General features: G+C 42.0%; 1 protein-coding gene across 1 annotated transcript in view; it reads right to left on the bottom strand.

Moving 5' to 3' along the window:
- Nucleotides 1-4,544: 4,544 nt before the first annotated feature.
- The window catches only part of ABCC1 (ATP binding cassette subfamily C member 1), a 92,026-nt gene continuing 76,697 nt past the window's right edge, over nucleotides 4,545-19,873 (bottom strand). The window contains 12 exon segments of the mRNA XM_039491803.1: nucleotides 4,545-4,656; nucleotides 5,549-5,743; nucleotides 6,649-6,815; nucleotides 8,152-8,310; nucleotides 9,266-9,412; nucleotides 11,656-11,757; nucleotides 12,378-12,504; nucleotides 12,962-13,161; nucleotides 14,264-14,574; nucleotides 15,560-15,767; nucleotides 17,008-17,146; nucleotides 18,140-18,224. Coding sequence (XP_039347737.1) covers nucleotides 4,548-4,656; nucleotides 5,549-5,743; nucleotides 6,649-6,815; nucleotides 8,152-8,310; nucleotides 9,266-9,412; nucleotides 11,656-11,757; nucleotides 12,378-12,504; nucleotides 12,962-13,161; nucleotides 14,264-14,574; nucleotides 15,560-15,767; nucleotides 17,008-17,146; nucleotides 18,140-18,224 — 1,949 coding nt within the window. The 3' untranslated portion in view covers nucleotides 4,545-4,547.

Genomic DNA, 19,873 nt, shown 5'->3' with positions numbered 1-19,873 from the left:
GTAACTTGCCAAACTATGGAATTAATTTTTCAACATTAAATACAAACAAAACTAACAAATGATTCAGAAAAAAAATGTGGGTAAGCTACAAAGCCATCATAATGAAAAGTAATTGCCATTCACTTACATGCAAAATGCTTTTGGATTCGTGTGCAGACAAGATCTGTAAGGATTATTTTTCAAAGCTTGTCTTATTTCAGGCTTTCATCTGAGGTTTACTTGTTAGTAGTTAACAAGAACTCTAAAAATAGCCAGAGCAAAGGCCTGCATTAACATGACCCTATCTCATATTATTCCTATACATTCACATTATCGTGTGCGTCTGAAAGGTAAGATAGTTTTCTTACTATAAAACTTGCATTTAAGAGGCCATTGGTACTTAGTTCATAGAACCCGTACTGTATTCCTTTAATTTTTTTAATCAACTGCATGTGAAACTACAAATTTCACAGATGCATTGGAGATGGTTTGGTAGGAATCCTAAGGTGAATGGACAGCTAGCATGGATGATCTGTGATATTACAAAAAGTCAGAGTAGATGAACTGCTGATCCTTCGTGGCTTTAAATTCTATTAAATTAGTTAAGCCTAGAAAGATGTTCCAAGAGCTTGCACTAAACAGATTGTTCCATTCCAACAAGAGATGTTTAGAACACAACCTGAAAGCCTCCCACCTGACACATTACCTCATCAATCCCTTCTAGCAAATGTCTGAAATGTGCCCCAAAGGTCTGATGCAAACTCCTTGGAGCTGTACGAGAAGCCAGTTCCAGAGGACAAGGCTCCTGCTCCCACTTTCAAATCAGGAGCACCCCCATTTGATCTCAGCTGTTAAAGCAGTGAATAAACAGTGGTTCGTACCCAGGGTGCAAGCAATATGATAGGGCTTTAGAGATTACGGTGTGTAATTCTGCTTTGAGGTTGTGGAACACAGATAAGAGTACTAACATGCTATAATGAGAGTGTGTAAACTCAGAAGGGTACTTGCATGCAGCAGAATTCATGAATTCATAGAAAAAAATACCTTAAGTGTAGGGTGACCAGACAGTAAATGTGAAAAACCGAGATGGGGTGGTGGGTAATAGGAGCCTATATAAGAAAAAGACCCAACAATCAGGACTGTCCCTATAAAATCACGACATGTGGTCACCCTACTTAAGTGCTACCCCCCACATGTTGTGCCCCAATCCCAGCTCTGCAGAAGATGCCACCATGTTCTGCTGCAGTTCTGTGTATGAGAAGTCAAGGAATTAAGAAGCAAGATTATAAGGGGTTTGACAGGGCAGCATGGAGCTGGAATTCTTTTTTTTTCTTCTTATTACACTGCACAGGTGCTGTGGATTTAGGAGACAAATTCGAAACAATAGGTTATATTGTAAACGTTACTTCTATGTAGGTCGTCTCACTCTTGGAGCAGCCAGTGCAGAAACATCTATGGGTCTTTTTATTGAGTTTCTCTTGTAGGTATGGATCCCAACCTCTAAAGATATTAACTTCTGTTTTATTCGGATTTTGGTTTGTCTTTTATCACTGCACAATACCGACTGACACTCCTGGTTCAGATGGCAACTTATCCTCTAGATCCTGCACTTCTCTTGATATGGTGACTCGTCTGCCTCAAAAGGGGATGGTTCCCCCTGCTCCCCACAAAAAGAGGGGATATTGAGAGCTCCCAGCCCCATCAAAATGCACACCAATAGGAAAACTCCCCCTAGAAACGGAGAACCTTCCCCCCCTCCAAAGAAGTTAGCATTAATAACTTTGCAACAAGACTGGGCCTTTTTAGAACTGCATATAGGATTGTCTCTTCCTCCATGGAGCCAACAGGTCTTGCACAGGATCCAAACAACAAACAGAAGTGGCTGTAGTGGAATTTATATGCTGCCAGGAGAGAACAGAGTTGAGATTTGATGAGACTTTTACAAGGCAGCAGTCCCACAGGAGGAGACCAAACACGGTATGCATTACACAGAAACAAAAGTTGGCGGGGGGGCGTTCAGAATCAAGGGAACAGAATAAACAGTACTCTAATTCACCCCCGCATGTCAGGACTGTGTCTGCTTACCAACCACCATCAAAAGGAAGAGGCGGTGAAGTGGGAAAATGTACCTTTCACCCAGGCCAGGCTTGCGCGTACAACACACAAAACATTCGGTAAACCCCAAAAAAGGGAAACAAGAGAAAGTTAGACATGACATGGGATGTAGTTATTTTTAAGTCATTTTTAAGCAGTGCTGTATGATTCAACATTTACAACACTCCTTTCTAGTCATAATTAACATCAGGTCTGGAGTGCAAGACACTCCAATAGGTGATGAAGTCTTAAAGCGTGTGACGTCATTAGATACTGCTGAGATGTAGGTACAAGAGAATTGACTTTGGAGAGGGAAAGGCGTAAGGAATGGTGCTTGCAATATGCTGATCTTATAACTCATGCAGATAAGGAGCAAGTTACAGACAGGGACCAGAAAGATTAAGGTGAAGGGCCTCTCCCACCAGTCACACTTCACCTCTTTCAGACCGTACAACTCTTGAACTTTGAGATATTTCAGTTATCTGGGGGTTTCCTGGATTCAGAGTTACTTCCAAATGGTACAGGGTCGCAGCTCCACTCAGATCTGGCCCAGCCATTCCTCCCTCATGACAGATAGGCAAGCTGGGCCAAATCTGAGCGAATATTGTAGTGACCTGGCACATGGGGTGGCAACACCACTCATGTCTGGCCCAGCGGCCCCTCCATCATGACTAGTTATGCTACAGATTTCCAGAGTGTGTTTAGAGCGTAATTCACCAGCAGACCATGCAGGAGAACAGCTCCCCAGCTGTGGAGCAGGGAGGTCTGGTAAAAATCCAGGAGGCCCTTGAAGGCTACACCTGGTGATCAATAGCCACATCCCTTAATCTAAAAGTTGGCCCTTGGTAACCAGAAGAACCACTTTTATTTGCAAATGTTAAAATGTTATTTTCATGGAACAGCTACCCAGTGATAGCGCCTCCTGAAAAGAGCAGCAAACATCATTTGGGCATCTTGGGCACCCACATGTGGGAGCCAATCCCACAGTTCTCCGGGCTTTAGGCCCTTTCTCAATAATGGCGCAAACACTTTTGTCATTAAAAGATGACAAAGGAGTATAAAAATTGGGACAATCATTTTCAAACAAAGAAAGTTTACTCCAAGTTCTTCCATTATAGTCATTACAAAAAATACCAATGACATTTTCAGGTTTACTGAATTTTAAAGAATCATAATTTACAAAAAAATAAATAGCTTTTATTCTAAGAAAAGACACTTGTCTAGTTTTAAGGTCGGCAACATAAAACTCCCAACAGTCCACATTTCCAGAGTGGTAGATATCTGGGTCCATCTGAACTCAAACTGCAGTCATTCAGCAATCTTTCTATAAAAAAAGACTGTATGGAACTTCTTTTCTTTTTCCTACTAAGTAAAAAACAGAAAACACTTGAGTTTCTTGGAACTAGACTCCATTGTGAATTAAGCTCTGTCAGGCTACTCTGGGATCCACGCATTAATAAAACTGTGTATATTTTGGGGAACAGTAAGAGCATTTTGCACAACAGTTAAGAATTAGTAGCAGCAGCAGCCTCTAAAGGTGGTTTCGTTGTTTCCGTAGGGCTAACAGTCCTGGATATGGCAGGGCTTCTGAATGAAATATGAGACAGTGAAATACAATAACCAATAATACTACAACCAAATGATAACTGACTCTGAAGCCTTCAATCAGGCAAATTGTTACTCAGAAGAATAACCCGTCCCCCCATTGGTACTTTTCACATAAATAAGAACCACTGAGTGAAGAGAGTACAGAATTGGGTACTTAATATTGAAATACATTAATTTTTGCATTCAAGCAAGAGTTTGGTCTTATAGTGACTGTTTTGATGATTGTGCTTTTTCACATCAATGAGATGGACACATTTCTGAAAACTTGCTGCTATAAAGTATAAACACATATGAAAACTTTAACATGATGCATAAAAGCACTGACCACATACAATAAGTGCCAAGACAAGACCTGGTACAGGACAGTATTTCTCAAGGAATAAAAACGTTGACTCATATTGCTATTCCATAAAATGTCCTGAGTGCATCCCACAGCAGATAGCTCTTAAAATGGTAAATCTCAACTGAACAAATTGTAAAATACTACCTAAGATTTTTCAAACAAAAAGGATCTTCAGAACATAAGCAACTCAAAAGGATTTTTCTTGCTTTCAGAAGACAAACATTTTTGGACTGCAGTTTCATCTTTTGCCTCAAATCTATCAAACAGGTCTAAGTTTGGTCTTTAGCATAGTACATTCAGAACTTCTACTTCTTGCAAAATAAATCTTTAAGGAAAAAAAAGGCATTGCATTTACGTTACTTTTATCTTCTTCATGTTAAACTTATATTTTTCCAGGTCTGAGGTGGAAGCGTTTGGTTTGAGTAGCAGAACAAAGGAAGTCAGAATTCTCAAAATCCTCTCAATGTGTATAGTCAGTCAATTTCCACCCCTCTTCCCCACTTGTACAAGCTAAGTTCTGGTATTATACCAAGCCAGAATCTTTGGCCATACTATAGAAAATGCCTTTCTTCTGAAGTAGACTGGCTGGGGAATCACACTCCACAATTTCGCCTTTATCAAGGACTAGAACTCTAAAACAAAAGAAAAAAAATGGTCAAAATATTGACTTTTCTGGAATTTTAGCAATCTTAGCATAATACCTCAGCCACCAGGAAATAATGCAGGCTATTTGCAAGAGCTTTCACAAAAGGCAAAATTTATCCCCGACCTCACTAATCCTATCGCAGATACACAGATTTACTCTGTGCTTAGACTGCCTAAGCAAAGCAACAGTGTTACTGTAACATTAAGGCTGTGAAAGCAAGCACTAAAGTCAGGAAACCCAGCGTTCAGAGTCGAAATGCTACCCCCAACTCGCTGACAGCTGGGAGAAAAATACTGCTAATGCCCCCAAGAGGGAGCACCAACCAAATGTGTGTGTGGGGGGGGTTCCGCTGCACGAATGGCTGGAGTGCCTGAATTAGTACTGAGTGATTGTTAACAGAGGTGCTGAACCCCTGCAAGTTTGGTGGGGGTATAATGCCCACTTCTCCCGCTTTGTCCCATCAACAGTGTGGCTCCCCAATCCAATTACAGGAGTCACAGAAAAAGTGGAAGAGTAAAACACCTGAGTCAGGGGCTTATCAAGTTTTGATTCCTACCCCAACTCAGAGAAGGAGGGAACATTATGAATCTACATTTCAATTGTAAGAACAAGCGCTGCCATCAGCCACATCTGTGCAAGCAGGTTGTGGACAATGGGGTTGCACAACATAACCAAGGACAGAACTTGACCCTCAGCATGCTTACGGACGATACGGACACACACAAAGAACTCATGAATTTCAGCTGATAACAGATCTAGCAAATATAAGGAAAAAATATTTGTAATAAGTTGATCAGTGTCCATTTTTGGTTAATATCGATTCCTATTCAATGTAAGATACGGACACTAAAGACCATTTTCCCTTTGCAACACTTTACCTTTCATAGTCCATAATAGTGTTTAGACGATGTGCTATAGTTAAAACAGTGCAGTCTTCAAATTGAGTCCTTATTGTTGACTGTATAAGGTCATCAGTTTCAAGATCAACAGCAGCTGTGGCTTCATCTAAAACCAAGATTTTGGACTTTCGAAGTAGAGCACGAGCGAGGCACACCAGCTGACGCTGTCCGACACTTTGTAAAAAAAAAAAAACCTGAAAAAGTTAACTGCAAGAAGAAACTTTATTTTGTTTCACATCCTAATTTTGTTACCTGCACAATCTTTTGTGAATTTTAGGTGCCAAGAGTCTAGCAAGCTTTAGATATGGAATTAACTTCAAATTTTGTGATTTCTTCTCTATAAACAGAGGGTGTCTTACTACAGCTTCTTAATGGTAATTTTTTTTTTAAGAGCTTTCGTTTTTAGGAAGATAAACATTACAAACAGTTTCCATGTAAGTACATCAGACTATAGCATTTAAACAGTGCAGACTGTAACAAAGATTTGTATTTGAACTGGTTTGGTGGCCAATTTACAATCAGTAGATTGAATGTGTTTATTTAGGATTAGTATCGCACTTATATTACAGCTGCATTATGAAACCTGCATTTGTTAGGTACAATTTTCTCTCCAAATTATAAGCAACTACAGCAGCTTGAAGTTAACCAAAATTTTCCCTACGATTGCCCAAGCCAATAAATATAAATCTAATATATTTAACTTACTATTTCTTAAGTATGTACTTTCACTTACATGGCTTAAAGCTTAAAATATTTTCAAAAACACCTGATTGTCTCGTTTGGCAATTTCACATTACAATTTCTCTGTTTCCTCAAGATAATCGGGTCTTATGCAGTGAATAAAAACTATGTGTGTTCATATTGTTAGGTCTGTTTTGATGTCTGAGATGGATTTTAAGATCCATGGGTCAGGGATCTCTCATGTTTGTACTGCACCAAATCACGTCACAAGTAGTAATATTGACCCTGTAGTCTGAGGTAAAGTGGGAGGAACATACAAGCATATATTTCTCATATGCTGTCAAAAGTTTTAGCTCCAACAGTAAATTTTCACTGAAAAATAAGGCATTTTACTGTACCTTAGATTCTCTCCACCTTCAGAACACTCATGATTAAGTTTATCGGGAAGAGATGAAACAAAATTTTTCAAGTGAGCCAATTCCAAAGATGTCCAAATTTCTTCATCAGAGTATTTGTCAAAAGGGTCAAGATTCATACGCAGAGAGCCAGAAAATAATACTGGATCCTAGTCAGAAAATAACATGTACTCAACACTTCCACATACAAAGAATATGGCAAATGTTTAAGAGAGATTTCATTTAAATGGCAAAGGAAATGGTATATTTTGTAAGCAACCCAAGGAATAATTATAGCAAAAGATCTTTTGAGTTTAATTATTTTTAAATAAAGGTGACTCATTTCTTGCTTGGAAAATGCCTCAGCCTAGTTGCAATACCAAAGAATACATAGAAACATCTTCAATTTAAATGCCAAACCATCTTTTTCAAATAAAACGGCATGTGAAAAACAAACTTCAAAATACACTCCCACAAGATTCAAAGTCCAAACTGGCTGCATCAGTAAATGCATCATGCCTACAATCTACTTATTCCATTTCCTCTTATGGCAATTAGTGATAGCGAAGCCGAAATCTAATATGGAATGATCAAAAAAGGACAAAAGCAATATAATCCCAACGTCAAACCTATTACCCAGATCCGAGAGAGATGAATTGCAGAACACCTTTTGCAATTATTTAAACCCAGTTCCTTCTTGCATTACTATACATAGGCAGAAAAGCTTGTAGACTAAAAGCTAGTAACTTATAAACCCAATAGTTTTAAAAACTGAATTCAAAGACATTTGACCACCAAGCCTAGGGTGAGGAAGTGACTCAGACATGTGGCAATTTGATAAGCAGACATCAAGCCCAAAACAATAACATGATCTTAAACCCTCAAAACTGGAGTGCCCTGTGCCATATCCCCATATGATTAATGTTGTTTCTTACTGTTCCTAAACATAAGTGAACCACAGAGACCAGACTTGATCTGCCAAGTTATTGTCAAAACAGTGTGAAATTTATTGAGTCTCAGTGTAATTCCAGTGAGACGTCTCCACCCTGTAATATGCAGTCTATATATGCCCTCTATTGGTCCAGAAGAGCTCGAGGCTCCTAAACCCACTAAGGTCTACATGATGCCAGCTGCACTACCTGGTCAGACCTCTGCACTCATGCTGAGTAATCTGCAGCATCAGGACCTAGGTGACTACTGGAAATCTATTATAAGGAGTTAACTAAATGAGTTCGTAATTTCAGAAGGCCCTGGATCCTGCCTCCATGGCAGCCAACCAATTCAGATCCAAGTTTGACTTGTTACATAAAGCAAGGGAAACATGCCTAAGCCGGCACAAAAGTCTGATCCAAAGTCAACTGAAGTCAATGGAAAGAGTCCCATTGACACCACCGGGTGTGGAATCAGACCCTAATAAAGTATATTAATAAAACACGCATCCAGCTGATTAAAGCCTCAATAGCCTTAAGAAATCAATTATGGTATTGGCAGGAACTTTGCACCTACCTGGGGAATAATGGTGATCTTGAACCGCAGGTCATGGAGCCCTATTTTTGCAACATTAATTCCATCAATAATAATCTCTCCCTCTGCTGATTCATTGATTCGAAATAAACCCAGAGTAAGGGAGGATTTTCCAGCACCTGTTCTTCCAACTATTCCCACCTATTAGAAGGCACACAGAAAGAAGTTATCATTTAATAATTCTGGGGAAAGGATAAAGTCAAAGTGCCACCGAGAATCTCCTGAAGTGGACAGAGTTTCAGACGTAATACATACATCTACCCAGTGCAAAGCAACTATGTTAAGAAAATGGAGAACTAGGTTGGCACAAGCAACCGATAGTGCCTATATACCGAAAATGAAAATATCCTTCAAACGGCACATCAAAATTCCAATGCACCTGGAAAAGTTTTGGGACTTTTCTGGACCGGAAAATGGAATTGTGGTGAAAATGTGTAGTAGAGAAGTGCTGACAAAGTTCAGATCACACCTGTTCCTTTCTTTTGTATGTGTTTTGTAGTTAAAGTTGTGGAGCTCTAGGTTTTGATCTTGTTTTTCCACCTGAATTTAGGATACAATTGTGCTCATTAACATAATACTCAGTTGCAGGTCTGATTAGGAAGTTATAAAAACCATGTGCCTTCTTTGTATTTGTGCTTGTATGGTTATATGTATATAAACTGCCCTGTATTTTATTAACCTACATAAAAAAGGATGCAAAAGTCAGAAAAATGTGGTTTTTAGCAGTAAGTGAAATTTGAACTTCATAAATTTGCCATTTCATTTTGCTTGTGTTGAATAAAAAAGGAAATTGGTTAAGGTCACACATTCTCCAGTACACTCGTTTGTATTTTTACACCAAAAGAGCAAATGCGCAGGAAAACAGTGAGCACGTGTAACCCACAACGCACAGCAGAGGTCGTCCCTCTCTAGCTGGCAGCTGTAGTGGGCTCTTAAAGACCAGCCACTAAAGGACTTATTCTTTTAGCTCCGATGGTAGAACCTCATCCTTTTAGTGCTGAAAGTCTCAGGGCTCAAATCTCATTGTCAGCTGAAGCATGCGGTTGCTAGCTTATAAAATGAAGCGTGGGTATAAACAGCGAGCCATGTTACTTACCTTCTCTCCTCCGTTTATGGTAACGTTTATGTTTTTCAGAACTAAATCCAAGTCCTCACGGTAACGTAAGCCATAGCCTCTGAACTCCACTTTGCCTTCATGAGGCCAGTTGTTTGGTGGAGCAGTTTGCTCAATACACCAGGGAGCCTGAAAGAACAATTGCCCAGCCATTCAGCTAGATCATTATTAACAGATCTATTACCCTTTTTGACCCATCTGCCTAAGCAAACGAAGAAATAGCTCCACCAGGGGTTGAATAAGGAAGGAGAGGCAGAAGTCTTTTTCAAAAAGGGCTGTACTGGAAAATCAAAAAGGGGCAAATTGAGCTGCATTGAAGACAATGAGGTTACAAGGTATAATCAAGGGCAAGATTTGACTCAAAAGTTGTGAAAAAATTGTGTCTTGACTAAAACAAGCCTCACCTCCCGGAATAAGTCTCTCTACAATTGTTGATGTGAGAATGACAGACAGCCAGGGCCGGTGCAACCATTTAGGCGACCTAGGCGGTCACTATGGGCACTAGGATTTGGGGGGACACCATTTTCTTCAGCAGCGACCGCGGCGGCTGGATCTTCGGCCGCCTGGGTCGCCGCCGGCATTTAAGCGGAGGGAGATGTGGGGAAGGGGAGAGCGGGGAGGGCACGCAGGGGAACTCCTCACCCCAGCTCACCCCTGCCCCGCCTCCTCCCTGAGCATGCAGTGGCTGCTTCACTTCTCTTGGCACCGCAAGCCTGGGAGGCAGGAAAAGTGAAGCAGCGACGGCGTGCTCGGGGAGTAGGTGGGGCAGGGGTGAGCTGCTTCACTTCTCCCGCCTCCCAGGCTTACGGCGCCGATCAGCTTAGGTGCCGCAAGCCTGGGAGGCGGGAGAAGTGAAGCAGCGACGGTGTGTTCGGGGTGCTCGTGCATGGAGCAGGGGTGAGCTGAGGCGGGGGGGTGCCTCAGGGCAGCGGGTGGGGAGCTGCCGCAGTGGGGGGCACCTCAGGGTGGAGGAGGGAAGCTGCCACGGGGGGAGAGGGGGAGGGGAAGCGGCTTAAGCCCGGGATTCGGGGATGGGGGAGGGCGCAAGGTGGAAGTCTCGCCTAGGGCGCGAAACATCCTTGCACCGGCCCTGCAGACAGCAAATATTATGACAAACTGGTCATGCAACAGTTACACACTGCGGGTTTATAACTATAAGAAGCTTGCCTGAGACAGAGAACACTGAACACTTTGCATGGTGGTCATGAACGAGTTCTGACTCAGACTTCAGTGGGTGTGTAAACAGAACAGGGTTTTCACCCTAATCAGCAGTTTTATTAAAAGCAGAGTTCCCAGTGGGTTCATTGCTAGATCCAATTAAAACATTCTTAAAATTAGGAAAATTTTCCAACAGATTTTAGTTTGGAGGAACCACAAGTGGAAAGGAGTGAGGAGGAACTCACTGGTTTGTACCCCACCCTAGACATGACTCAGGGTGGGCTGGGTTTTGATTTGAGGGTTTGGGCTTCCTATGAACACATTGCCGAAAATAAATAATGTGGGGGAAGAAGGTTAAGAGGAGAAACACACGACCAAAAGATGTTTACATGAGTCATCATCAGACTGAAAATGAATTTTGCATAGCTCCATTTGTTAATTTGGTACGGACTAGACAGAAGACAAAGGGTTCCCACAAATTAAGTGCAAATAGCGATAGAGGAAACAAATGCTTTAAGTCAACGGTTCTTAACCTGGGGTGCACACACCCCCTGGGGGTGCGAGATGCCCTTTCTGAGAGTGTGAGACATGCCAGATTTTTTTTAGAAGGTAAATCATCGAAAACACAAATTAAGCACTGGCACGTAAGTACAACTACTTTGTTTCATCAAACCTATGTATTTATTATTATAGGGTTTTTAACTATTACTGTAATATACAAACAAAAATATATCTAGGTTTAAAGAACTGACCTACTTCAATGATTTTTGATAAGGGGTGCGAGAACATATTTTGAGAACCAAAGGGGTGCAGGCTGCAGAGTACAGGTTAAGAACCACTGCTTTAAGTGAAGAAAAATACTTGCGAAGTTAACATTCTGCCACTAAGGGGCAATCTCAGCATTAAGTATGCAGAAAACAACTAGCTCTTAAAAAGCAAAGTCCAAGTACAAGTATCTCTGAATTCCTTTGTCAGTAAGGGCTAAGCAAATTCAGCCCACTAAGGAATGGCAAGAAACACCTTAGTGTAAATTCTTTTGTTCAGAAACCAATACTATAGTCTAGCCAGTTAGGAGGCAGCTTGACTGATTTGAAGGAAAGTCCCCCTCCTGTCCCATTAGAAAGACAATGACTGTACAATGCAAGCCTGCAGCATTGGTTAATAGCAAGGAAGACCTTCAGACAGAAGTATAGAACCTACTAGTCACAATGTACCTCTTTCTCCATTTCAGAGTATTCTTGGACTCTTTCCACAGCGACAATGTTCGTTTCCAGCTCAGATGTCATGCGAACCAGCCAGTTTAAGTATGTTGTAACCTGCAAAAAGAATTCCTAAATGTAGCATTTACAATACAAATGGACATCAACATATACAAGGACATTTAGCATGCAATACCGAGATGAAAACCCAAAGCGCCATCTGCTCATTAAACGCAGCACTTCGCTTTACCTGGGATGGGATGAGCCACCTCCTACAATTATCAAATACAACTGGGACCAAGTTCCACCCTCAGATAAACATGTGCAGTGGGAGCTGTGTAAGTATAGAGCAGAACTTGGCCACTATCGTGACCCCTAAAGCAGCTCCCCATTTGTCCTGCTAGTCAGTGTCTCATATCACAATTTCGTTTCATTGGTTCAAAAGGTTTCTCCTTACAGCCCCTCCCACATAGGAAAGCCCTTTATCACCCCACCTGGACTCAATCTCTTTTCAAATCTCATCTGTAAACATATTCCCTATCACATGCTCCGCAAATTAGTTCTCTCTCCAAGACTTGTTTAGTTTCCTGAAGTATTTGGGGAGTCAGTTTGTAGTGACAAAGCCTATTTATGACTATAGTTGACAGATCAATTCTCAACTCTAATTCCATTACAGATTTATATCCTGATACTGGGATGTGGTCTTAAAGTGCAGAAAGATTTCTGAAGTATATTACCTGCAATGAATAGGACACTGAGAGTCCAACTAAGCCAGGGCTGAGGCTGTGGCGAGCAATCACTGCAAACAGCGCTGCAAAGAGGACTATGCAGTTCCCCACACATTCCAGCCGGACAGCCAGCCACCTGTAAGACACAGACAAGTGATTCAATTTTCCAGCAATATCTGATTAAAACAAACAAAAATTCAGGGTGAACATGCTTAAATTCACATCTCTTTTGGTTTTTTAAAATATATGGTTATACTGAGGCATTTACATCTACTCATCCCCTTCTTTGCCAATGACATGGGAACTGACATTTGGAGCAGTCTGATCATTTCCAGAAGCATGGGGTGCGGAAGCACATGAAACTAACTGTGAGAGGCAGAAAATCCTGTTTTAACCTTGAACGTGTTGGTTCTCAGGTACCCAACACAGCCACAGTTCAGCTAAATGAACAATCTGAAGAGAAAGTGAAGGAGGAGCAAAACCTTCTCTGAAATCAATGGGTTGTACCTGAGTAATGGAGCGAGGACTGCAGAACTGCACCCTCCCTATGCCACTGCTCTCCATGTGCTGACCCAACACTCATGCCCATCTACCTGTTTGCAACAATGCTGGGAAAGTACGCTTTCTGATTTTCATCCACTTTTAAGTCGCTCTGCAGTTTGAAACGCGTCTGCTCCTCAAAGGCTCGAATGACACTGACACCCAAGAGGGTCTCATTAAAGTGAGAATACACTGGAGAGCGGCTGACAGATTCAAGACGTTTCAGCTGGCGAGAGGTGGCCACATAAAATCTCTGGAAATCAAGTTGAGTAGAACACTATGAGTTCAAAGGTGCAGCACAGCCTGGACATGACTTCAATTATTATTAACAACTACAGGGAGCCAACTCTCACTCAGACTTTTACTCTGGATAAGAGTACTACACATCACTTAGAGAAATCCAATTTGCTTTTATGAAAATTCACTGATTCGTGGATTTTAAAACCAGAAGAGACTATATGATTATCTAGTCTGACTATGTTTTTAAGAAGCATGGTAAAAACAGCATTGTGGGTGCTCCTGTTTATGATCTTCAAATGGCTGAAGATCACATTTCCTCCCATCAGGAAGATGTATTTTCCCCTCAAATGCCGGTCCTGAAAGCTCAGTCTGAGATCTGAGACTCATGCTGAGTTCTCTTTGGATCAGCCACCACCACCGGGAAAAAAAGATCCCATAACCGGACTTGGTAGACAAACGCACTGATACAGGAGCCAAAAAAAGAGAAGCCAATTCCCTTTCCCAGGGCTGTATTGGCTCTGCAGGGATCACCAGAGTAAAGCAGTGAAGTCTTTTTTAGCCACTAAAGTAAGCAGACATGACAATACACACACAGAGCAAGACTGTAGAGTAAAAAGGTTGCTGTCAATCCTATTCTCTCCCTGTTTTAGGCTCACTTTTCTGACTATACCTGCACTTTTTACATCTGTGCCTCTCCGAAGCATACTCATTGTTTGAATTATAGGAGTTTCTTTCCCCAATATTTGAGTGCTGAATGAAAAATACTCTGTGTAATGTACCTTAGATTCCTAAGGAGGTTTTCTTTAAGTTCAGTTATATTAAAATATTCCCATTATCTTCTATGTAGTAGTTACAATTAAATGATCCATGATAGCAAAAATTATTCATGGTTTGACACAGTGTCCTATTCAGATGGTCAAAGTAGAGAATACTCAGCTACTGGAAATCCAGCAAGCTGATGGGCGTGCCAGGCACAGTGCACTTCATATAGTATCCGAAAATGGTCAGTCAAACATGGACTCAAGTCACAATCACATTAAAATCTAAAACTGAAGTAACAAAAGGAGAGGAGAGAGTGAGTCTGGTGAGAGAGCTCAATGGCCAACGTTCCCTACCTGCACAAAGAAGTAGACAAGTCCCAGCGGTGGAATGACGATGGCAGCTATTGGCGTGGCCAAGAGAATGATGATGCAGGCCCCAATGACGTTAAACAGTGAGCCCATGAACATTTTGATTATCTGAGGAATCACAGAGTCTATAGTGTCCATCTCTTTAGAGAACCGGTTCACTAAGTTCCCACTGGGTGTTCGTTCAAAAAAACTCATTGGAGACCTAAGGACATTGTGAAGCAGGCCAACGTGTAGGTGTCGTGAGGCAAATATCCCCCCTATTGACACAGCCATTGAGTAGCCAAACACAGCAATACCTGAAAGAGAAAACAGAGTTGACAACATTTTTCCTCAGTGAGTAGAAACATTTTTCCTAATTATGATTACAAACAAAGAACAAACAATGAAATCTAAACCATAGTAAATTTAGTCAACACAAATTCAAAATCAATCAATCCTCACTGAAGAAGGCAGATGGTGATCTGAACTAGTCAGACTGAGTGGTAAAAGATTCTTCAGTGAAAAAGGTACGCTCATCTGAAGGAAGTGTTAGCCTTTCAACATGTGATTTCAGGGTATTTGGCACACGTGGCCTGCTTACACACTGCTCCACTTTAAAAAGCTGTTTATTTCTTGTTGCAAGACTGGACGTGTCAATTTTGAAGAGAAGCGGGATACTGTGTGTTTAATTTCAGGTCAGACAAACCCTATTTATACACAGAACAGACCTAACAGGCAGCAACTGTGCAAGATTCTCCTGGACACTCTGTCAGCATGTCTGAATCCTGAGGTGGCAGGACCCATATAGCAGTGAGAGGATAGCTTAGTAGTCCACATGGATCAGGCAATCCTTGGCTGCTGCTCTAGAACTGCCAGTAAGGCTGCCAAAGAAGATCAAAAGGTGTGGTGGCAGCTCCTGACCACTGGGAACTGGATTGAGACTCAATTCATTTCATACAGGTCAAAGAGCCATCAGATGGCAGTAACTTTCAGTCACCACAGACCTGGGATGGATTTGAACCAGCCACCCAGAGGTTAAAGATTCCAGATCCCGTAACCATATGCATTCTAGCTTTGTTTCTTACGTTAAAAGAAAACTAAATTCACTAACTGAATAGTTTATTGCCATTATTTAAACCTTCCCATAAAAAGCAAAATAAAATTCATGGCAATAAAAAACTCCTGAGGAAGCCTTTGTACGGTGCCGGACACACCAAGTCACTGATCTTTCTAACATTTGGCTTCATATTTTGAACCAGTCAGTTAGTTTTAAAATAGTTTAACAGATAATTTCAGGCAAACCTTGAGACATTCCCAGTGCTCCATACACTCCTAGCCGGACGTGCGTGTGCTGCTGAGTCCCATTAATAACGGGATCGTCGGTCCATAAACTTAGCCAGTAATTGGAAGCCAGAGCGGCTATATGGTTACACATAAAAAGGAAGATGCTCAGAAAAGAGATGAAGAGTCCAATGGATTTCATATATTCCCAGTACACTGTCGCCTTTACCTAAAGATACAAGAGAAAAAAAAAAACCCAGTCATTTTACACCAGAGGTGTAAGGCCTAGAACACTGATAGAGATATATAAATAAAACCACCACCTACAGGATGGTGAAGTCAATATACCAGTTACAGAGTTTACATGTTTATGGTGGGCCACAAAAAATACCTACTAGTCCTGTCCCAGAAAGATAATGCCTGGCAACACCAGTGCCACATTTTAACAGAATGCCTTGCAAAGATTAGCTCAGTGACCCTCAACTGCCCTGGGATGCTGTTAGGCACTGCTGCCTTTACACACATGGAGAAAGCGAGACAGATTAAGCGACTTCCATGAGCTCACAGGAGATTTATGGCAGAGCCAGAAATAGAATTTCTGTTTCTGAGCGTTAGCCATAAGATCCTACCATCTTTTAACAGGAGGATCCAACCACAGGCAGATGGGGGTACTACAACCAAAGGAAAAATTGAGCCCAAGGTTACTGCCCAATACGTATGGATAGGACTTCATGTTATAAGCTACATTTAGAGAAAGAGTCAAGTGAAATAGTTGACATCTATACTGCAGCAGAGAAGTATTTTCCCCTCAAAGTACTAGCTCACAGATCTCTTACAAAACCCCTTGGGTGTGCTGGGATTCAGCACTTAGATCTGACAGTGGAAACTTGGTTTTAATCCAGTTGTCAATTCCAATCCCTCTAGAGTGTGGCTCGGGTCACAGAGCTTGTCACAACCTTGTAGCCTTTTTCCAAGAAGTGACCGCAATAGAGTTATAATTAGCATCTGAAATTTTCACCTCATTTTTTCCAGCTTGCCAGGTAATAGTGCCAGACACACCAGTGTAAGTGAAGCTCTCAATTCATCCCTCTCTGCCTTTCCTGCACCTACAAACAAACCTGGGACGCAGGTTTACTAGCACAGAGTCTAGAAACAATCAATTAATGAAGTTACACATGGTCTGTCAACTCAAAAATGTGTTCACCTCCTTCCCCAAAGTAGTTAATTGCTCTTTGCAGGGGTGCTGGAACAATTTGTATAGTAGGGGGGCTGTGAGCCATTGAACCAAAACTGTAAACCCTGGATATGATGGAAACCTCCTCAAGCCAGGGGGTGCTGCAGCACCCCAGCACCGCTAGTTCCAGCACCTACGTCACTTTGCTCCCACGTTTGAATGCCATTTTCTCCTGAATCATAGGGATTTCTGATAAGCTAAAAATTGGAAATGAAAAGAAATAATGAAATCTCACCCTCCCGGTCTTTGCTGTGTCAGCCTCCGTGAGTTTCCAAGCATTCTTTTCTGCTGGTGCCTTCTGAAGCTCTGTTGTACTAGTCTGGTTCAAAGACTTCCTTGTTTCTCCACTGTAAGTTGATGAGTTACTGAGTTGTCTGAAAAAACATATTTTTAAGCAAGCCATCAGAACAGGGACCAGTTGTTTCCTTGGCAAATGGATTTCTGTGACCCAGATCTACAAGTCTGGACACAATCTTACTCTGTGCTTCGCTGAGCCAGACAGAAACATCCCTAACAGGAGAATGCATGTGAGTATTCACCAACGACCCGCTCTTCTCTGCCTGAGTGCACTTCCTTAGCACCTGAAGACAAATGCTTCAGAGTAAGTACACAATGGACTGCCAAGCCAGAGAAGAGTTCTTGCTTGAGCAATCAAACACAAGGAAGAATGATTCCTTTGTAAAAAAATAAAATAAAAATCTGCCTTTCGGGATCCTGCCCTTGTATTGAGCAGATGCAGGGACTCAAGAGTATTCCCATCAGCAGCAGGATTGGAAAATTAAATACATGACTCATCAGCCTTCAAAATTTGCAGTCAACTTACTTCCAGAAATGGGCATATTCATCTCTATGATGTTTAAAGAAGGAATGGACTGACTTGTGGGTATCCTGAACTGAAGCCTCCCCACAAAATGCAAACTCATGCAGTGGAACAGGCTCAGATTTTCATGGGATATTCAATTTTTGCTGGCATGTGAACTTCCTTAGCACAAAGCTTACACTATGGAACTACAAAACAGCCTTAGATGTTCTCTTTGGGAAGCATGAAGGAGAGAGACTTTATTTTCCAAGTCTTTGCTCAGGTCAAAAGACATTTAAGACTTCTAATCATTTAAGGAAACTCATTCTCATGAGGAGCAGAAATACTGTACTTTGAACGGTAAGAGTAGGCTGAAAACTGTCCAGCATAAAGCAGAAGGAAAAGACTAAGGGCTTGTCTAGGTGAAGAGAAAGTGCAGAGAACACTGGGCTGTAAATGTATAGCATACTAGTGTGCTGCGCACTAACTGTCCGTGTAGACCCCACTACCGTGCACTAACAGTTCCCTAGTGCACTTTGACCTACTCTGCTTTGAAACAACTACACACCTAAGTATCGGTTTTCCTGTTGCTTCATTTGCGAGAACACCATTTTCCATATGCTTGCCTTCTTTCACAGTTGGGCTGTTTGCATCTGTAGGAAAAGCAAAAATGAACAAAGTTAGCCACAGCTAGAGAAGTCAGTCAAAACCCAGTTAAATATTTGCACACCAAAATTGCTCCCAAAGGGGAGAACACAATTAAGCAATTAATACTCTATATGGTAATTACTTCTAATAGGTTTTAACAATTGTAGTAAGATGAAGGCCTGACAGGAGCGGTGCCAGAGCTTCTAGCGCCCTAGGCAGAATTCGGGGGGCGGCATTTTGTGCGCTCCCCATGGGGCGCGCGGGAGCTTCCGGTTCCACTCCCATCGTGCCGCCGAAGAAGGACCCTCCGCCAAAATGCCGCAGGCGACAGCGGCAGTCATTGAGCTGCTCAATTGCCTGCCGCTGTTTTCCGCGGCACATCGGCAGAAGGTCCTCCTTCGGCGGTACGACAGGAGCGGAACCGGAAGCTCCCACGTGCCCCGTGGGGAGCGCACAAAATGCCGCCCCTCGAATCCTGGCACCCTAGGCGACCGCCTAAGGTTGCCTAATGGAAGCGCCGGCCCTGAGCCCTGAAACATAAACTCTTGTGTCAGAGGCCCAGTCTGAGGCCTGAAGCCTGAACCAAAGTACTTCCAGGCATTGCTAAGCAAAAGCTGGGCTGTGAGCCAGAGGCAGGCCTCCCTCACAAAAGCTGGCAAGAAGAGGGCTGCTACAAGCAGGTGCATCCACATGTGCTAATAAGAGGAACTTGTGCCAAAATAGCATCAGAACACACCACAGAGATAACAAGGAACAGGCAGGTGCATATTAAAGACAAGGTCAAAAGGACAACATGATGGATAGATTTGTTTGAACCGACATGATCAAAGAGGAGATAGCACCCTAATAGGCCAAAGGGGCTGTACTTCAATACGTCAGTAGGAATAAGTAATCTGTCCTGTAACTGTATAAAAGTAGGTCCTGAAGTGCACATCTTTGTCTGGCCTAGGGGGCAGTGGAAAGTCCCGCCACTGGCTGAGCCAGTCCATTGCCAGGGGGCACAAATTCGTAGTATGTCTTGTAAAGTCTACGGGACACTATTACTGTGCTTCGTTTGACAATAAACCTGGCTCGTACCTTACTAAACTCTGTGGTCTTTGGGGGGTTCTCTCGGGGTCTGCTGTGTCAGCTATCTGCGCAGAACTGGGGCAGCACACAGAGGGAACACACATGCAGCCGACTGTTATCATCAAATAAAAGCAAAGCACCACACCGGCAGCTACTAACAGCAACAATCATACTTTTTAGCACTAGTTTGAATCTTAATCTTACTGAGCAAATGCAAAGACAATAGATTATGATGCTCCTTTCCCTACTCAATGCACACTAATTTTAGTAGTTTGAAATAGAGTTATGAGATCTGTTTGACACTGAAGCTCACATCAACTTCATAGCACAGAACATGCTATGGCTAGTTTAGAGGATGCTCTACGCTTTTTCTACTCTTCAAAAATTCATGCCTTGACTATTCATTAAAAAGGCAAAAAGTTATTTTTATTTTAGAGCAAACCAGAAACCACCAGAAAAAGCTTTTTCTGGATTTTTAGTGCAAAGGTAGAAGATACGTTCAGAATAACTTGGAGAATGCTGGCTTTCCTTCAGCACCCTAAAACACACAACAACAAACTTTCCAATAGAATTAATCAAGTACATG

This window comes from Mauremys reevesii, linkage group 10 (assembly GCF_016161935.1).
Source record: "Mauremys reevesii isolate NIE-2019 linkage group 10, ASM1616193v1, whole genome shotgun sequence".
Taxonomy (NCBI): Eukaryota; Metazoa; Chordata; order Testudines; family Geoemydidae; genus Mauremys; species Mauremys reevesii.
Note: the sequence above shows the minus strand (reverse complement) of the source record. Positions and strands in the feature narration are given on the sequence as shown.